General features: G+C 34.5%; 1 protein-coding gene across 6 annotated transcripts in view; it reads left to right on the top strand.

Moving 5' to 3' along the window:
- The window catches only part of LOC130448445 (kinase D-interacting substrate of 220 kDa B), an 89,164-nt gene that overhangs the window by 46,671 nt on the left and 25,968 nt on the right, over nt 1-16,525 (top strand). For all 6 annotated transcript variants that reach the window (XM_056785829.1, XM_056785830.1, XM_056785833.1 and 3 more), the window contains 11 exons: nt 3,138-3,269; nt 4,545-4,742; nt 6,615-6,885; nt 6,945-7,162; nt 9,458-9,938; nt 9,999-10,163; nt 11,356-11,490; nt 13,285-13,492; nt 15,062-15,210; nt 15,348-15,489; nt 15,557-15,767. In XM_056785829.1, coding sequence (XP_056641807.1) covers nt 3,138-3,269; nt 4,545-4,742; nt 6,615-6,885; nt 6,945-7,162; nt 9,458-9,938; nt 9,999-10,163; nt 11,356-11,490; nt 13,285-13,492; nt 15,062-15,210; nt 15,348-15,489; nt 15,557-15,767 — 2,310 coding nt within the window. The remainder of the gene's footprint in view (nt 1-3,137; nt 3,270-4,544; nt 4,743-6,614; nt 6,886-6,944; nt 7,163-9,457; nt 9,939-9,998; nt 10,164-11,355; nt 11,491-13,284; nt 13,493-15,061; nt 15,211-15,347; nt 15,490-15,556; nt 15,768-16,525) is intronic.

Below are 16,525 nucleotides of genomic sequence, written 5' to 3'. Positions count from 1 at the left end.
GCTAGTGGTCTATGTTTTTATTTAGTTATTTTTTGATAAAGAAAAAATATCAAACAAAAAGGAATCTTAAACAACGAAAAAGGGTAATAATTAACAGTAAATAAAATACAAGATTCAATTCTTAAACATGATAATTTATTTGAAATTAACCTATTAATATTTATAGTTCACTCTAGTGATTCTAATAACAGCTTCCAATCGCTTTTTCATCAATTTCTTCACCCGATCTTGTTTAGTGCTATCCCATCTTCAGTGAGCGCCGTTTTAAGCTCAAATTCGTAGCTGGTGCAGGACTTCGATCCCCGAACTTTCCTCTTAAGTTCGGTAGGATTTAAGTCCGGGCTTTGCCATCCTAAATATATAATGCCGTTCGGAACCTTCAGTATGTGGATGGGTATTGTCCTGCATTAAGGCGTTAGGAACGACTTAATCCTCTTAAATTTCTTGTATGTATCGGTTTGCCGTTAACCCTCCTGCTCCACCGCCAGTTTCAATAAAAACCAACTCGTCTTCTATTTCCATTGAAGCTACATCATCCAGGAACCTCACTCAAAAGCTACCTTTCTTTGCAACACTGCGCGAATATCTCTCCAGGTCTCTTGTAGACTCGTCCTCTATTATCGTGCAGGCACACTGCTTTCGTATGAGAAGACGGAGCCGCGTTGTTCGTCAATCCAATTAACGCGTTCTTTGGCAAATCGTATACTTGAAGTGCTGCGATAAATTGAGGGCCAGTATTTGGTCTTTTGCCTTAAGTCTTTTTTAAACTGTCCAGATACTCCTGGCTCTTCTTTGACCTCTTGTTGGACTTGAACACCATTGAGGGTCAAATTTCTCAGCGATTTGAATTTTTTACTTCCGCAACCGCGCCTTTGATGAAAGTCTCAATAGGGTGACCACTTGAGCCACTTGTGTCCCTTTTCAGGTAAAATTCTTGTTTGTTTTTAACGGAGATATGTATCGGTTGACGTTTGATGACTAACTGATAGTGGTGGACGAAGTAGATAACCTTTTATAAAGGTCAGTTACCCTAATAAACACTATTATAAAAAATCTTTAAAAAAGTGGTTACTGATCATAACATATTAATTTGAAGCTAATACTATAATAAAAATACAATTTAGTGTTCAGATTTTTTGTCAGCTACTTGCGATTGCAGGGGTGTCGCCTTAATCCCATTGTAAATATTAAAAAAAATTGATCATCGTTATGTGTCAATACTTTTATTTGAATGGCCTTAGCCCAACCACTATAAAAGCTAAAGTAGATTCTGCTCCTTATGTATCAACAGTAAAATATTGGGTAGCAGGTATTAGGTCATACGTTTAGCTTCGCAGTACTGGATGATCGTCGACTGGATGTGCGCGAGTTAGCACACATAGTAGGCATTTCAAAAAGTGCGATTCATCGCATATTGACTGAAAATTTTGACATGAAAAGCTGTGCGCCGTTTCATAACTATGGATAAAATGTGGGTCCATCACTTCACACCAGACACAAAAGAACAATTTAAACAATAGACTGTAAAGGGAGAACCGGCTCAAAAGAAAGCAAAGACCATCAGCAGGCAAGGCTTCGATTTTTTTGGGATTCGCGTGGTGGGATAATTTTCATTGACTATCTTAGAAACGGGAAAACTATCAACGGGGAGTATTATGCAAACTTATTGCAACGTTTGATCGAAGAAATTGAACAAAATCGGCCGCATTTGGCTGAGAAGTGTTTGAATTGCTACCTCGTGCACCCTATCCGCAAAAGTTAGTCCCAGACTTAAAACAATGGCTCTGTGTTCAAAGATTAATGACTATATTGAGGAGCTTGACGATTTTTATAATAAAAATTGTATCTAACTTACTGAACATCGTTGGGAGAAATGTTATCGAATGGTAAATTCGTTGGAATCATCAGTATACGAGGGATCAAAACAATCTTCAAAACTAGCAATACGACTATTTTCTTGATTTATTTCTCTAGTCATCAGTGCGCTTAGTACGTGAAGGGTAGCTCGTTGCATATTTGATTAACTGCGACAAGTCGTCTTCTCGGTTAATTGTGATTAATCCAAGTGAGATAAGTTCTCGCACACTTAGTAGTAAAGTGTTACTATCATAAAATATCACCAAAAAAAGCACATAACTTGAAATTTCACTATCACAAAGCATAACCAAAGTAAAAAAAGTTGGTTGTCAAATATCAAATATAATGGTTGCGTTCAGAAATATAATTTGCGGCAAACCTTAAGATTTATCAATGCAGATATAGTTGGTTCTCACATGTCAAATATTATGGTTACGTTCAGCAATTTAATTTCTGACAAAACATCAAGGAAAAAAACAATTGTTGTTTTTATTTGAATCCAAGCATTTTCATATTTATTCACCTTTCAAACCTTCTCTGGACTTACACAAATAATTCAACACCAAAATTAGCCAAATCGGTCCAGCCGTTCTAGAGTTTTAGCGAGACTAATGAACAGCAATTCATTTTTATATATATAGATTTATTAATGCTTCTAAATATTCTTGATTTTAGGTCTCTTCTGTTTCAAAATTGGTTTTTATTAATAATTTTTGAAAGAAATTTATAAATTTATTTATAGTCGTCAATAATTTATAATATTCAACTTGCTTTAATGGTCAGAACTCACGCATTAATTATAAACTTCATCTACGTTAGTTATGACCTACATTACCGTTCGTTAAATAATATACTATTAAACTTCTGATTAATTTCGAAGTAAGTAAAAAAAATATTACCTTGTTGTTGCTAGATGATTTATCACTGTTTCATTTTTACTAACAAACGATTTGTTCTCATTCTTAATTAAAAAAAAATCTAGGCATTTTATCTATGTCATATAACCACAGTCAAAGTAATGGATTGTAAAATTTTAGCAATAATCCCTTTAATCTAAACGAATCGCTTTAAAATTGATACCTGCATTAAAAATGTCCTTTGACGTATCACCTATTGCACTCACAAAAACAAATTTATTTAATTATTTAACAAAGACTCTCTTATCAGCCGCTTTCGTTGTGTTTTAGCTGACGGATTAACATTTAATCGCCGTCGTATGATAACGTAACGACTAGTTTTTTTCCCTCGAAATTTTCTTTATAAAAATTATTTATTTGTAGACGCTGCATCGTACTGAGTCCATGGTATCACTCTGTTTTCGATCGCTGACTGGTTATATAAACGATGACAATTTACGAGGACTGCAATCGTTCCTTGAAAGCAGACAAGTTCAAGTTGATGATAAAGATGAGGTAAATTTTTTTCCAGTTTCAGTACACTTAATTTTCGTTTATTCTCATGTTTTTTTTATACGAAGTGACTCAATAAAACTTCCATATTGCATCATCTTCTTTTGTCGCTCATACGTAAATCTTTAGGTTAGTTCCAATCCATCAAAATATCGTTCTTGGTACGGTGACGATTCTGCGCAATAGAGATCACATATTTCAACAGGGCAGGTACCTTATACGAACGATTCTGTTTTATGTTCCAACCGACTAGGCATCATTTATGAACCTTTACTCTTTCCGATACAGGAACCGTGCATAGCGGGATATTGCGCGAAAATGTTGACGCTTCCAATAACAAGTTTTGACAAGCATTTACACGCAATTTCAACTTGCTGCTTCGATCCATTTTATTATATTAGAGCTCGAACGACTACTCAATTAAGTGTCAATGTGTCAAATTAAGTTTTCTCGTTGTTATGAAATTATTAACTGAAAACTCTATTTTTTACCAATTAAAAATTGGTCTAAATCGTTTCGCTGGGACCGATAATCATTAGAAGACGATCCACGTGCGGGAGGTGACGGTGATTACTCCAGAAAACATTGTCCTAAATGACCGGCGCCTAAAAACAAAAAAAAACAAGTGCTCTGTCTACATAAGTATTTGAAGGATCCAAGGCTTAGAAAAAAGCTGGACCACGACCAACATTGAAAACAAATTGAAGATTAGATTCCGTCAATCCGAGGATCGGAAGGATCTTCTACAGCTTCAGCAATTGTCAGCTCCTTCTACGAGCTACGAAAAGTATACCAGATGCGAATGCCAGAACCTAAGAAAATAGGAAACTTCAAGAAAAGAAGAAGATAGCCAGACACTTGCACTAAAACTATGGAAGTAGGAAGAGGAGCGCGAAGTAGAGGAGACTTAAAACCCTGTCGGAAGAGATGTGAAGGTAGATGAAAGCACTTCCTGGAATGCTTGTTCATTTTTTGAAGGGGTTTGGAATAGACGTGTATTTAGCTACAGGATTACCAAACACCTTATACATTTTTTCTCAATACATGTAATTGAGAATATCAAGGTTATTCATTCTCGATGTAACACTTTCAGTGTCATTAAGTATGAATAGAAAATGCCTTCGAAGAAGCTCAATTTTGATATATCTTTATAGAAAATTTCAGAATTCGCAGAAATATTTAAATGTCACTTTAATATGACGAAGATTAGCGTTTTATTAATATTTTTACAACGCCAGAATTGAATATACTGTTTTATTTTTTCTTTTCTTTTCTTAGAATGGAACCACAGCTCTCATGGTGGCGGCGGGTAAAGGTCGATTGTCTATTGTACGAGAACTGTTAGCCCATGGCGCCGATCCAAATATAGAAGATAATGATTCTTGGACTGCTCTTCTTTGTGCGGCCAAAGAAGGACATACGGATATTGTGCTCCAATTGTTAGATCATAATGCCGCCATTGATCATAGGGACATTGTAAGTTTACAAATTCTGAAACGTTTCTTTTCCATATATCAAGTGAAGTGCTCAACTGAATCACTACAAATTTATTAAATTAAAAGAAATATCAATCCCAACTTAAAAAGTCCAAAAGTTTATAAATTTCATAAAAGTTCAAAGATGCAGAAGGTTTGGGCATACTGTAAAAATGAAGGAAACTAGATATGGAAAGGGTCGTGTGACGTTGTTGGCCCAGAAGGTCGTTAAAAACTAATAAGCCACAATTAACCTTATTAGATCTTCTGATTCAATAACCATCACAGTCGTAGAGAAAGCGGAAAGAGGTGAAAAAAGAGAAAGGCTAATGAAAAAATTCTTGTATGCATGTCGAAAGATAGTCCAAAATGGCAACCTATGGAGAAGAATAATAAATAAAAATGAGAGAAAAAAATAAATCAAGGATCTTAAACTTTATCATTATTCAAATATTTAGTTCGAAGGCCTTATTTAATAACATTCAATTTGTTTTCCACATATTTCACAGTATCCAGGTGAAATTTCGTACCACTGATCTTGTACACGACCCCTTACAATCTTTAAGTTCGATGGTGGTGCTTTCTATTCAATGGAAAGTATACCAGAAAATTTACCATGAAATTAACACACTGAGATAACCAGGGTCTGATTGGAAATTCTTTCGATCAGTAGCTGTTTACCAATAAATGCTGCAGAGCTATTACACGACTATTATCTCAAAATTTAATTTTTTTCTTAAGATTAATTTTTTTTTCATATCTTCAGCTTATGGAAATATTACTAGGCTCATCTCATCAATAATTTAAAACAGTCGCTTCTATTTATACAAATACCGCATATTTTGCTATGAGCTGTGAGAATAAATTATGTTCTGGTTAGCTCTGAGTTAATACCAATTAGAGCAAGGGCCTCTATTGGGAAGGGGAAGCCATATGTACTAATCGGTGCTAGTTAGACGTTGGCCAAGCCACGGATTCAGTTTAATAACAGCAGAGCATTAAGACTGTTTATAACATAAATAAAATTCCAAATTTATTGAAAAAAAATTACTATATGACATGACACTTTTTTAGGAAGTTATTACCTCCACCTCCATTTAGTGTGGGTAAATTCATTAGCAACAAATGATCTCAGAAGCATTGAAATCCGAAGAGCAATAAAAATTCGATTCTGATTAATTTGATGAAGCAATAAATTTTTTTAGCAACTAATTAGCATCAAATTAGGAACACATTCCCCCCTGCGCAAATATTATAATATTCTGTTGCCCTTTAAAAATAAGATCGATTAATTTCACCACTTTTTTGGTATTATTACCTCTACAATGATTTATGGTGGGTATTTTTCGTTGGGTCACCGTGTATATTATTTTTTGCTATGTAAATAATTATAATAACAGAATCCATTAGCCACAACTTCCAAATGATCTCAGATGCATTTTCAAAACCTGTTAAAAAGTAAATTAATTCGCTTTTGAAGAATTAGCAACAACTGTGTTAACGTTAACGTCTACTCTAACTCTTTAGCAACTAATTAGTGACAAATTTATTAACATTAACGTCTATTTTAATTCTTTAGCAACTTATTAGCAACAAATGTGTTAACATTAACGTCTATTCTAATTCTTTAGCAACTAATTAGCAACAAATGTATTAGCATTAACGTCTACTCTAATTCTTTAGCAACTAATCAGCAACAAATGTGTTAACATTAACGTATACTTTAATTCTATAGCAACAAATGCCCATATCTTTCAAAAACCTTTCCTTTTGAAAATTTCGAAGACTCGAGTCGCAGGCTTCAGTTGTATCACTACAATTGTAATACAATCGATCAAATTATTGAAATAAAATCGATAACAATATTTCCTAGGGGGGCTGGTCAGCTCTTATGTGGGCTACGTACAAAGGAAGATTGGATACCGCCTTGGTTTTAGTAGAAAGAGGTGCAGATGTCAACGCCCATGGTAATTTCCATATATCCTCATTATTATGGGCTGCTGGTAGAGGTTATACGGAGATCGTAGAGTGTCTCTTGCAACATAATGCCAAAGTAAACGTTGGTGATAAATATGGTACTACAGCATTAGTGTGGGCTAGTCGAAAAGGGTATACGGAAATCGTGGATCTGTTATTGAAAGCCGGTAAGACAACAAATGCAATCGAAAAATGATTTATTGTTTTTTTTTTAATTATAATTCAGGTGCCAACGTTGATACAGCAGGAATGTATTCGTGGACAGCCTTGCTTGTTGCAACGTATGGTAATCACGTCGATGTAGTCAATTTACTCTTAGAACACAAACCAAATGTCAACGCTTTGGATAAAGATGGTTGTAGTCCTTTAACTATAGCCTGTAAGGAAGGTTTTTATGAGATAGCTACATCTTTAATGGCGGCAGGTGCTTACATCAACATTCAGGCAAGTAACATTTTATTTCATCAATTAATAAGCAGAATTTGTTGCCTTACAATTTTTTTTCATAATTAAGAAGCTTCTCTGGTGTATTTAGAATAATTGTTTCAGTTTCTTAATAATTTTTTGTTTCTATTCGTATGCTGTAATGGTTCAAGAAAGATATTGATGTGTTATATTTTTCTGGAAATATATTTGATAATCAAACAGCTTTCAAAGTATCAAAATCCCATGTCATTGACTTGGTCCTTGTCTTGATAATGATGATAATGTCTTGAGTCCTTGTCAATAAGGATTCAAAGAAAATAGAAAGGCCAATATACTCTCTGGAAAAGAGATACACAAGCTCAAAGCCTACAAAAAAAGGAGAAAATCGAGAGATAAAAAACTCTGGAGGTGTCTATTCTGCAAGGAGGAATAAGAATTATAGTTTGGATATGCAACTGATTGTAACACATTCAAAGTCTCGTAGATACTAAACAAAAGAGTTCCTGAAAGAGGAGGAATCTGCAAAAGAACACTAGGGATGAATGAACCTAACCTAACCATCTAGAAACCACTACAGATGCTGGAACAAATTATTTCGGAAGGAGGAGGTATCGCCTTCTAGAGTTGTTTCACTACAAAAAGATTCTTGGAAAATGTGATACCACTAGATCCAAAAGTTCTTTGGATCTCAGCCAAAACAAGGAAGGCTTGGACAGGATACAGATTGTATCTAACATTCTTGAAGCCAACGCAGATATTAAACAAAGAGTGTTGAGAAGAGGAGGAAACGTAATAAAGATTTTCAGGATTGTATGACTTCAAACAGTCTCTTCAGTCAATGCGAAAAGTATTTGGAGCTCGGAATAATAAGCTACACTTCCTCATTGGTTGTCTGCACTGTTGCATAGGAAAGAATATTATAAGATTAGATCTAGTAGAAACTAACTATGCAGTTTCTGTTGGGGAGCGGAAGAGTTCCCCTAGGTCTAGAATGACTCGAAATTGGAAAGCAACACAACAATGCTCTTGGAGTCATCACATGTACTAGAATAGGTGTGTTTTGGAAGGTAGAAGAAGCCAAAAAACATTATGACGTCGCCTTCCAGGATTGGAACACTACAAAAAGTTCTTTTTGAAATCCCAAAAATATTGAGCATACAACAAAAACAAGCTACACCTCCTTACTTTAGGTGAGTTTACAGAAAATTGTCGCTTCGGGAAGTACCGGATAAGACTATGTCTTTGCAAAACTGACGAGTGTAATTCTTTAGGAAAGATGAAGAAGATGAAACTCTAGTTCAACTAGTTCTGGAATGTCACACTATTGAAAGTCAACACAGATATTAAATATAGAGTGTTCGAAGAATGAGTAAACTTAAAAACAGGGTGGTCTCACTCCAAAAAGTTCCTTCTTTAAATCCAAAACGTATATGGAATTCAACGAAAACCAACTACACCTCTTCATAGGTGTAGCACTCAAACCAAGACGAGTGCAGATTCTTTGGGGAAAACCAGGAGGATGTAACTCTAGTTCAACTAGCTCTGTAATGCCTTGCAATGGTGAAGCAACGCAACAAATGCTTTGAACAAGATCAGACACAACTTTCTTGAAACCATTATAGATATTGAAATATAGAGTTGGGAAAGTATGAGGAAGCCGAAAAAATATTGTGGCGTCTCTTTCCAGGATTGGAATACACCAAAAAGTTTACTTGAAACTGTGGTATCTCTAATTTCATAAAATAATTGTCAAAACAAGCTGCACCTACTCTCATGTGACCTTACAAAGACACTGTCGCTTCAGTAGGCATTCGTTCAGACTAGGTATAGAAGAAACTGACAAGTACAGATTCTCTCTGGGAGAGAAGAATTAGATGTAACTCTAGATCAACTAGTTCAGAAATTCCTTGCAAAGTGAAGCAACACAACAGATGCTTTGAACAAGATAAGACACTTTTAAGGGATCTAACTTTCTTGAAGCCATTATAGATACTGGAATATAGAGTTTGGAAAGTATGAGGAAGCTGAAAAATATTGTGGCGTCTTCAAAAAGTTTATTTGAAAATTTAATACCTTTGAAATCACCAAAAATAAGCTACACTTCTTCACGGACTGTCTTACAGTGCAGTAGAAGGACCTGTTGAGCCTATGTCAGTACATATACTGGATTCCATTAGTACTCTGGAACTGCTAGTTTTCTATAGAAGGGGTAGTGCAATGTAATCCCTAATTGCCTATCTATGTACTTTTTTAAATCGTTTATAAAATCTCTTTTCCAGATTTTTGATAGTTTCTTTATTTTGGTTGTTTTAGGATCGATCGAGCGATACAAATTTAATACACGCAGTAAAAGGCGGTCATAGAGGAGTTGTGGAGGTTCTATTGAAAAAATATGCAGATGTGGATATTCTTGGAAAAGATCGCAAAACCGCGATTTACGTAGCAGTAGAAAAAGGAAACGTTAATATAGCGAAACTTCTCTTAACCTGTAATCCGGATTTAGAACTGGCAACAAAAGATGGGGATACGCCTCTATTGAAAGCAGTACGTTCCAGAAACGCGGAAATAGTTCAATTATTAATAGACAAAAAAGCGAAAGTTTCAGCCACCGATAAAAAAGGAGATACAGCTTTACATATAGCTATGAGAGCTAGATCGAAAGCTATAGTAGAAATTTTACTGAGGAATCCTAAAAATAGTCAGTTATTGTATAGGCCGAACAGAGCTGGGGAGACTCCTTATAATATCGATATGAATCATCAGAAGACTATTTTGGGACAAATATTTGGCGCGAGTAAGTCTTAAAACGATTGCGGTACCGGTTTGTTCAATTTTTACATTTGAATGTTTCCAGGAAGATTGAACACGAACGAAGACAACGAAAATATGTTAGGTTATGATTTGTACAGTAGCGCTTTAGCGGATATTCTCAGTGAACCTTCTCTGTCGATGCCAATTATGGTCGGTTTATATGCCAAATGGGGAAGCGGCAAATCGTTTCTTTTGAACAAACTTAGAGGTAAGTCGAAATTTTTTTCATTAAATGATGAAAACGTTAAAAAACGCGACATATTGTATATTGATTACCTGATCAAATATCAACTAATGATAATTTAGTTTCGTTCTTACAAATAAAAAATACCAACTTCTCAGATTGTAAATTGACAATGAGATAGTGAGCAGTAGATATCCAAAAAGAATTAAAAAGATAAAAAAAATGTCAAAAAGTTGATTTCCTCAGTATCACTTACAATATAAGAAGAAGAATGATGTAATTAAATTATTATTTGGTAATGGCACTATTAGATGAAGAATGATATTGTACTTTGATATCTTCACCAGAAGTGTTAATATAAAAAGATAAATGATGTTCTACTTCATTGTTTCACTAGAAATGGTACTATGAAAATAATAATCATGTTTTACTTTAATTTATTCAATAGAAGTTACAATATAAGAAGACCAATGATGTTGTAATTAAATTTTTCTCTGGAAGTGGTACCATTAGAAGAGGAATGATGTTGTACTTTGATTTCTTCAATAGAAGGGGCACTATAAAAAGAAGAATGATGTACAACAATTGCAAGAAGAATGATGTTGTACTTTGATATCTTTTCCAGAAGTGGCTTCAATTTTTGAGGTAGAAATGCGATGTAAAGAGCAGAACCATTATTAATGTTGAATTATTCGATACTACTGGCACGTTGATTTCTTCAGCAAAAGAGACATTATGATAAGAAGAATGATTTTGTAGTTTTTTTCTTCGGTGACACTAATAGAAGATTCGTTATGACAATATTCAAAAAATGTTTGAATTTCTACTTCATGTACTCTATATACCGGATTTAGCACCTTAGGATTATTTTGTGCTCTCCAATTTGTAAAAAAATGGATTGGGGGTGATATATTTTCTAACCATAGAGAAATTATAACTGAAATTAATGTCTTAATATAAAAAGAGTATTCAACTAACAAAGTTTTTTTTTCAAAAATTTTCATATTTTTTCTTGGAGAACATACATTATTTTATGTTTTATTATATAATATAATTTTCTTCAACTTTTGCCTCACTAACCACTAGCTTAACTAGAACAATAAATGTTGACCTCTTTTCACTCTATTTTGAATTTTTATGTAATTATTGTAAATATTGAATATTCATCAATATATTACAAAAATAAATTTCTTTAAAAAAATATTTTTGGTTGCAGATGAAATGAAAAATTTCGCCCGCGAATGGGTTGATCCCGTCTTCCAGTTTTCAACTTTATTATTTCTAGTTCTTATGCATATATCCATGATACTAGCCACCATATTTGGTCTTTCGTTTCAATCATGGTTAATTGGTAAGTTTTTTCACTAAAAATAGCTCAAAACTCATTCAATATACAAGGATTTATCTTTAATTCCGAAATAGTAATCACAATCAAAAATTATTGCTATCGTAAACAAATCAGTATAGTCGTAACCTAGAGTTATTTGGAAAAAACCTGGTCTGAAACTTATATATTTTTTTAAATAATAGTGATTGTTTATCGTTTGTACCGAGTGTCCCAATAAGAATGGCTATCGGCCATATCTCGGGAACCGTTTCAGCTTCGGGGAAAAAAATGTATAACAATAGGTGACCTCGAGAAAAACCTGGAAATTATTTTCAGAGTTGTAGGTCCACCGCCAGAGGGCGTAATTAAATACTAAAAATTATAAAATGAATAATTTACAAATTTTTCCTAATTAAGATGCATTTAAACTATGATTATCGTATTCTTCAAGAAATTCAGCTTTTATTTGATTTTACATGTTTTAGTCTATCTCTTCAAATAAGAGGTGGGGGGAAGCAGGAACTTTATTATGAAAAAACGTCCAGTTCTACTTTACCTATCTATGCAAACTTACTCTTTTTGAAGAGAGCTCCTTTCTACCAATGTGAGAGCAACCTAATGAGTAACGTATACGGTAGAGGGCGCTATTTATTTATTTTTTAAATCTAGCTATCCTTGAAAAATGTTAAATGGAAATATGCAGTTTTAATTAAGGAGTATAAAAGTAGACCAAATGAGCAACAGAATAGCGAAAACTGCATGTCTATATCTTTTTCGTATTACGAGATATCCAAAGAAATGTGTAAATTTTAAGCTTTTTCCTTTAAACATAAATTACTCCGGGTTGACTGAACGGATTTTAACATTTTTTGACTCCTCAAATTGTCTTTCCTTGTTCCTTAATAATAGTTCCAATTATTATGTCAATATTACTTATGCTGTCACCGGGAAACTGCATTATAATTTCCAGGTTTTTCTCGAGGTCACTTTTGTTAAAGATTTTTTTTTTCCTGAAGCTGTACTATAAACGGTTCCCGAGATATGGCCGAGAGCCATTCTTATTGGGACACCCGGTACTACTTTTTGATAATTTAAGATGCTTGAACATTCGTTTTGGATGACACCCACTCGGATTGCTCTTTCAAACACAATATCGAAAAATTAAGAATTTGATTCTATCGTCTCCTTAGTTAGGTGTTTCCTAAACAAAAGGCAGGAGTGAGATAATTCTGGACTATTCCGAAACTCGGGGACAATTTCTTGCCAACATTTTTTCTGATCATCTTGAAACAAATAAGTGTGATTGGTTAACTTTACAGAAATCTGGAAATGCATGATTTTCTGTGTATTTTCATAAATATTTCAGCCCTTTGACCTTAGAACCATTGCAACCATTCTTCCCAAAAATTTTGATAATAAAATCGATGATAAACTATAGTTCTATAAAAATGGAATCAGAAAATCGCCAAGAAAATCTCATTATTCCAGGAAAATGTCAATGAGAACCCAAGAAGTTTTCCACGAATCATATATTCTTTCAGTACTCCAAAAGTCAGGAATTAGAAAATGGCGGATAATCACCAGTCCAATCCCTCTTGGTCTAATTGTACTGATACTCACTTGGAGGCTATTCTTCTTTTTCTTATAATTTTGCCATTATGATTACTCAGTTAACAGGTTTTCTGGAAAATTCTTAATCTTCTAGAACAATTTTGGAAAAACCAACAAGAATATTCTAAAGCTTTGGTTTATCTGTGAAAGTGGAGCACGACAGGAAAAATGCTCGATTTAATTTTTGTGTTATTAATTTTGTTTCAGGTTTATGTGTAAGCGTCAGTTTTATATTACTAAGTTACTTTTTGCTTGCGATGATTTGGTTTGCTAGCAACAGATACGACTGGGATTGGGCATATAATTTTAATGTACAGTTAACTAGAAAAATTAATAATTTAAGACTCGTTTTGCAAATATTATTCTGTCATCCGCCCGGAGCTGCAAATGACAGACATGCCGCTCAACCAATAAGGTAAACTTTCCATGACTAAAGTATAATTACCAATTTTTTTTACATTTTTTAACCAACTTTAAACTAAGTATATTTAGTGGGAGATTCTTTTACTCTATTCGAGGTTACATAAAACTATTTCCCAACATGACACAAACTATTTTCGCCCTTTTGGTGTCAGAATTATTTAGAAAAAAAGTTTAGAATTTTTTCCACAGTCTTTGCAGCTTTCCAGAAGCATTTTTCCGAGTAGATAACAATTTCATGGATGCATGTTTTTTAATTAAACTTAGCATCATAAAAAACGAAACAAGAACATATTACCTACACTGTAACCATAAACTTCTTTTACGCTTAATAACATACTAAACATTGAATTTTTAAATGTGCTCAATACAGCCAGAGGAAAACTTGGCCCACTTATCGATTCCACATACAAAATTGTTTACGTATTTGTCGACGTCACTAGAATTAGATGACGCAGCAAAAGGATCTTCAATAAAAGAAGAATCTTCGAACGGAGCGAAAAAAAAGTCGGTTTAGCGATCTCAAGTGGAGTCGCTCCACGGTTCCTGAGCGAAGTCGATTTATGGCGACCTTAAGGAGAGTCGCTCCTTACTACCCGAGCAAAGTCAGTTTCTCCGCGCCATAAGTAACTGAAGTCGAATACTTCTGTGAATTTCGCGGCGAGGTGATAAACAAAGGCTTCGAAAGTGTTTTTTCGAGCGAAATGTGAACAAATAGTATCCAGAGAAAAATTTCTCTTTACATGATTTCTGTGAAATTAATTTTCTATTTGGCGAAATTTAGTACCTACACATGCGTGAGTTAAAAAAGTTCGTTTAGCAACCGTAAGTGGAATCGCTGTGCGAAGTCGGTTTATTGTAACCTTGAAGAGAGTCGCTACGCAGCTCACTAGAGAAGTCTATTTTTGGCGACCATAAGGAGAGTCGCTCCATAGTCCCCGAGCCAAGTTGATTTTAGCGACCTTAAGTAGAGTCGCTCCTTAGTACCGGAGCGAAGTCTATTTATGTTGAACTTAAGGATAGTCATTCTGAGGTCCTTAGCGAAGTCGTTTTCTCCGCGGCCTAAGTTATTAAAGTCGAATATTTCTGTGAATTTCGTGGCAAGGTAAACGAAAGCTTGGAAAGTGTCTTTTCGAGCGAGATGTGAATAGATAGTGCCCAGGGAAAAAATTTCCCGTGTGTGATTTCTGCGAAGTTAATTTTTCTCCGTGACCTAAGTGGCTAAAGTCTAATATTTTCGCGATGAGGTAGACGAAGGCTTCGAAAGTAGTGAAATGTAAGCAGATAGTGCCCAGAGAAAAATTATTACAGTGAAGTTTATTTTCTATTTGGCGGAATTCAGTACTTACGCATGTGAGTTAAGTCTCAAAGAGCGCTGGCGTAGTGAATTTTGTTATTGTTAAAAAAAGTTGAGTTGTTGAAGAGAAGTCAGAATAAATTTGGTTCTAGAAACTTTGCATATTATTATATTTCATTTTCAAATTACTAAAAATTTTTTTAGTACCCCAACAGAAGTTTTTTTTATTATCTTAAGTTTGTTGTATTCGGTCATGTATTTTTTTAGGTTTTTCTTTACGGATCAAACCCGAGTGAGTAGTACAGCAGGGGGTGAAAATTCAGTAGTTCAAATGATCGGTTCTTTATATGATGCAATAGAAAACAGATACGGATCTTTGGCAACAAGATTGTATCGCGCTTTCAAACCTAAAGCAGGTAAAAATTTTTTAACCAAATACATTACGAAATATTTGTTTACAGTGCACCATTTTTTTAGTTCGTCTCAATTTTATAAGCTAGCTAATTTTGTTTTGAAAGTTGTAGCAAACTTTATTATTTTTTTTTACTTTTAGTAAAATCCGCTTCCCGTTGGACATGGAGGAAAGTATGTTGTTTGCCGTATGTTATATTTTTCGAATTAACGTTTTTAATGATATTAATCGGAACGTGTGCCTTGACTATTTACCTTATTCACGTCAATGTAACAAAAGTCGAGTGAGTATTAGATCCAATTTAATCTAATTTACCATCAACACCGTGTATATTTTAAATTTTATTTCAGTTCGGACTCTGATAATGTAGATGAATTCAAATTAAAAATGATTCTCGTTATTGCCGCATTGATGTTGGGAGTAGCTTGCTTAGCTAACATGTACACTTGGAGTAGAATGTTGAAATCTTTGTTTTTTTCGCAAAGAAGACACGTGCAACGATCTATCGCCAAGTTGGAAACTTTGAAATCCGAGGGATTTTTGCAAATGCTAAGGCAAGAGGTAAAAACCGATACTTCTTATCATAAATCGATCATTTAAACCAATAAAAATAATATACACACCTTGTCTCCAACTCCCTGGTGTCTGATCATTGACGAATCGATCGCTGACCTAAACAAGATTTGTATACGTAGGCTCACCCTTATGACTTAATTATCTTGTACCCGGGAAAGGACACAGCCGCTTCGCGAAGCTTCTTGACAATGGTGCTGCAACTAATGAACAGGAGTGTCAGTCCGAAGGGCTAAGAGATCTTTTTTACCGACACAACAATGGCATGCTCTCAAAAGTAGCATTAGGAGGCGTGATTCTTACGTTAGATTCTTCGGTCGTACATAATTCTCTTTCGGTTTCTTTCTCCTGCTGAATTTCTTCATGAAAGTGAAATCCTCGTCCTCACAACCTGTGACTAATGGACAGGGGTGTCAGTCCGTAGGGGTAGGAAATAACGCGAGTACAACCGAGCTCTATTCTACCAGAAGGCACAACATTGGCTTACCAGAAATCCTCATCTACAACTTCATCTAAAAACGTGCTACCAAGTAATCGAAAACCGACTAGGTCATAACCACAATGTAGTGGGATTAACTAATTATTTTAATGGTGACGGCAGGGACAAATACATATTTTGCTGAATATCCCAAAGGATTATTTTTTGAATTGGAAATTCGCTCGGTTAAGTGTGTATAGTTTAGGACAAAAAGGAGAAGTATGTCATATGAGAGAAAAATTGGAAAAGTATCCATCTGTATATGATA

This window comes from Diorhabda sublineata, chromosome 8, assembly GCF_026230105.1.
Source record: "Diorhabda sublineata isolate icDioSubl1.1 chromosome 8, icDioSubl1.1, whole genome shotgun sequence".
Taxonomy (NCBI): domain Eukaryota; kingdom Metazoa; phylum Arthropoda; class Insecta; order Coleoptera; family Chrysomelidae; genus Diorhabda; species Diorhabda sublineata.
This window is presented reverse-complemented; position numbering and strand designations above follow the sequence as displayed.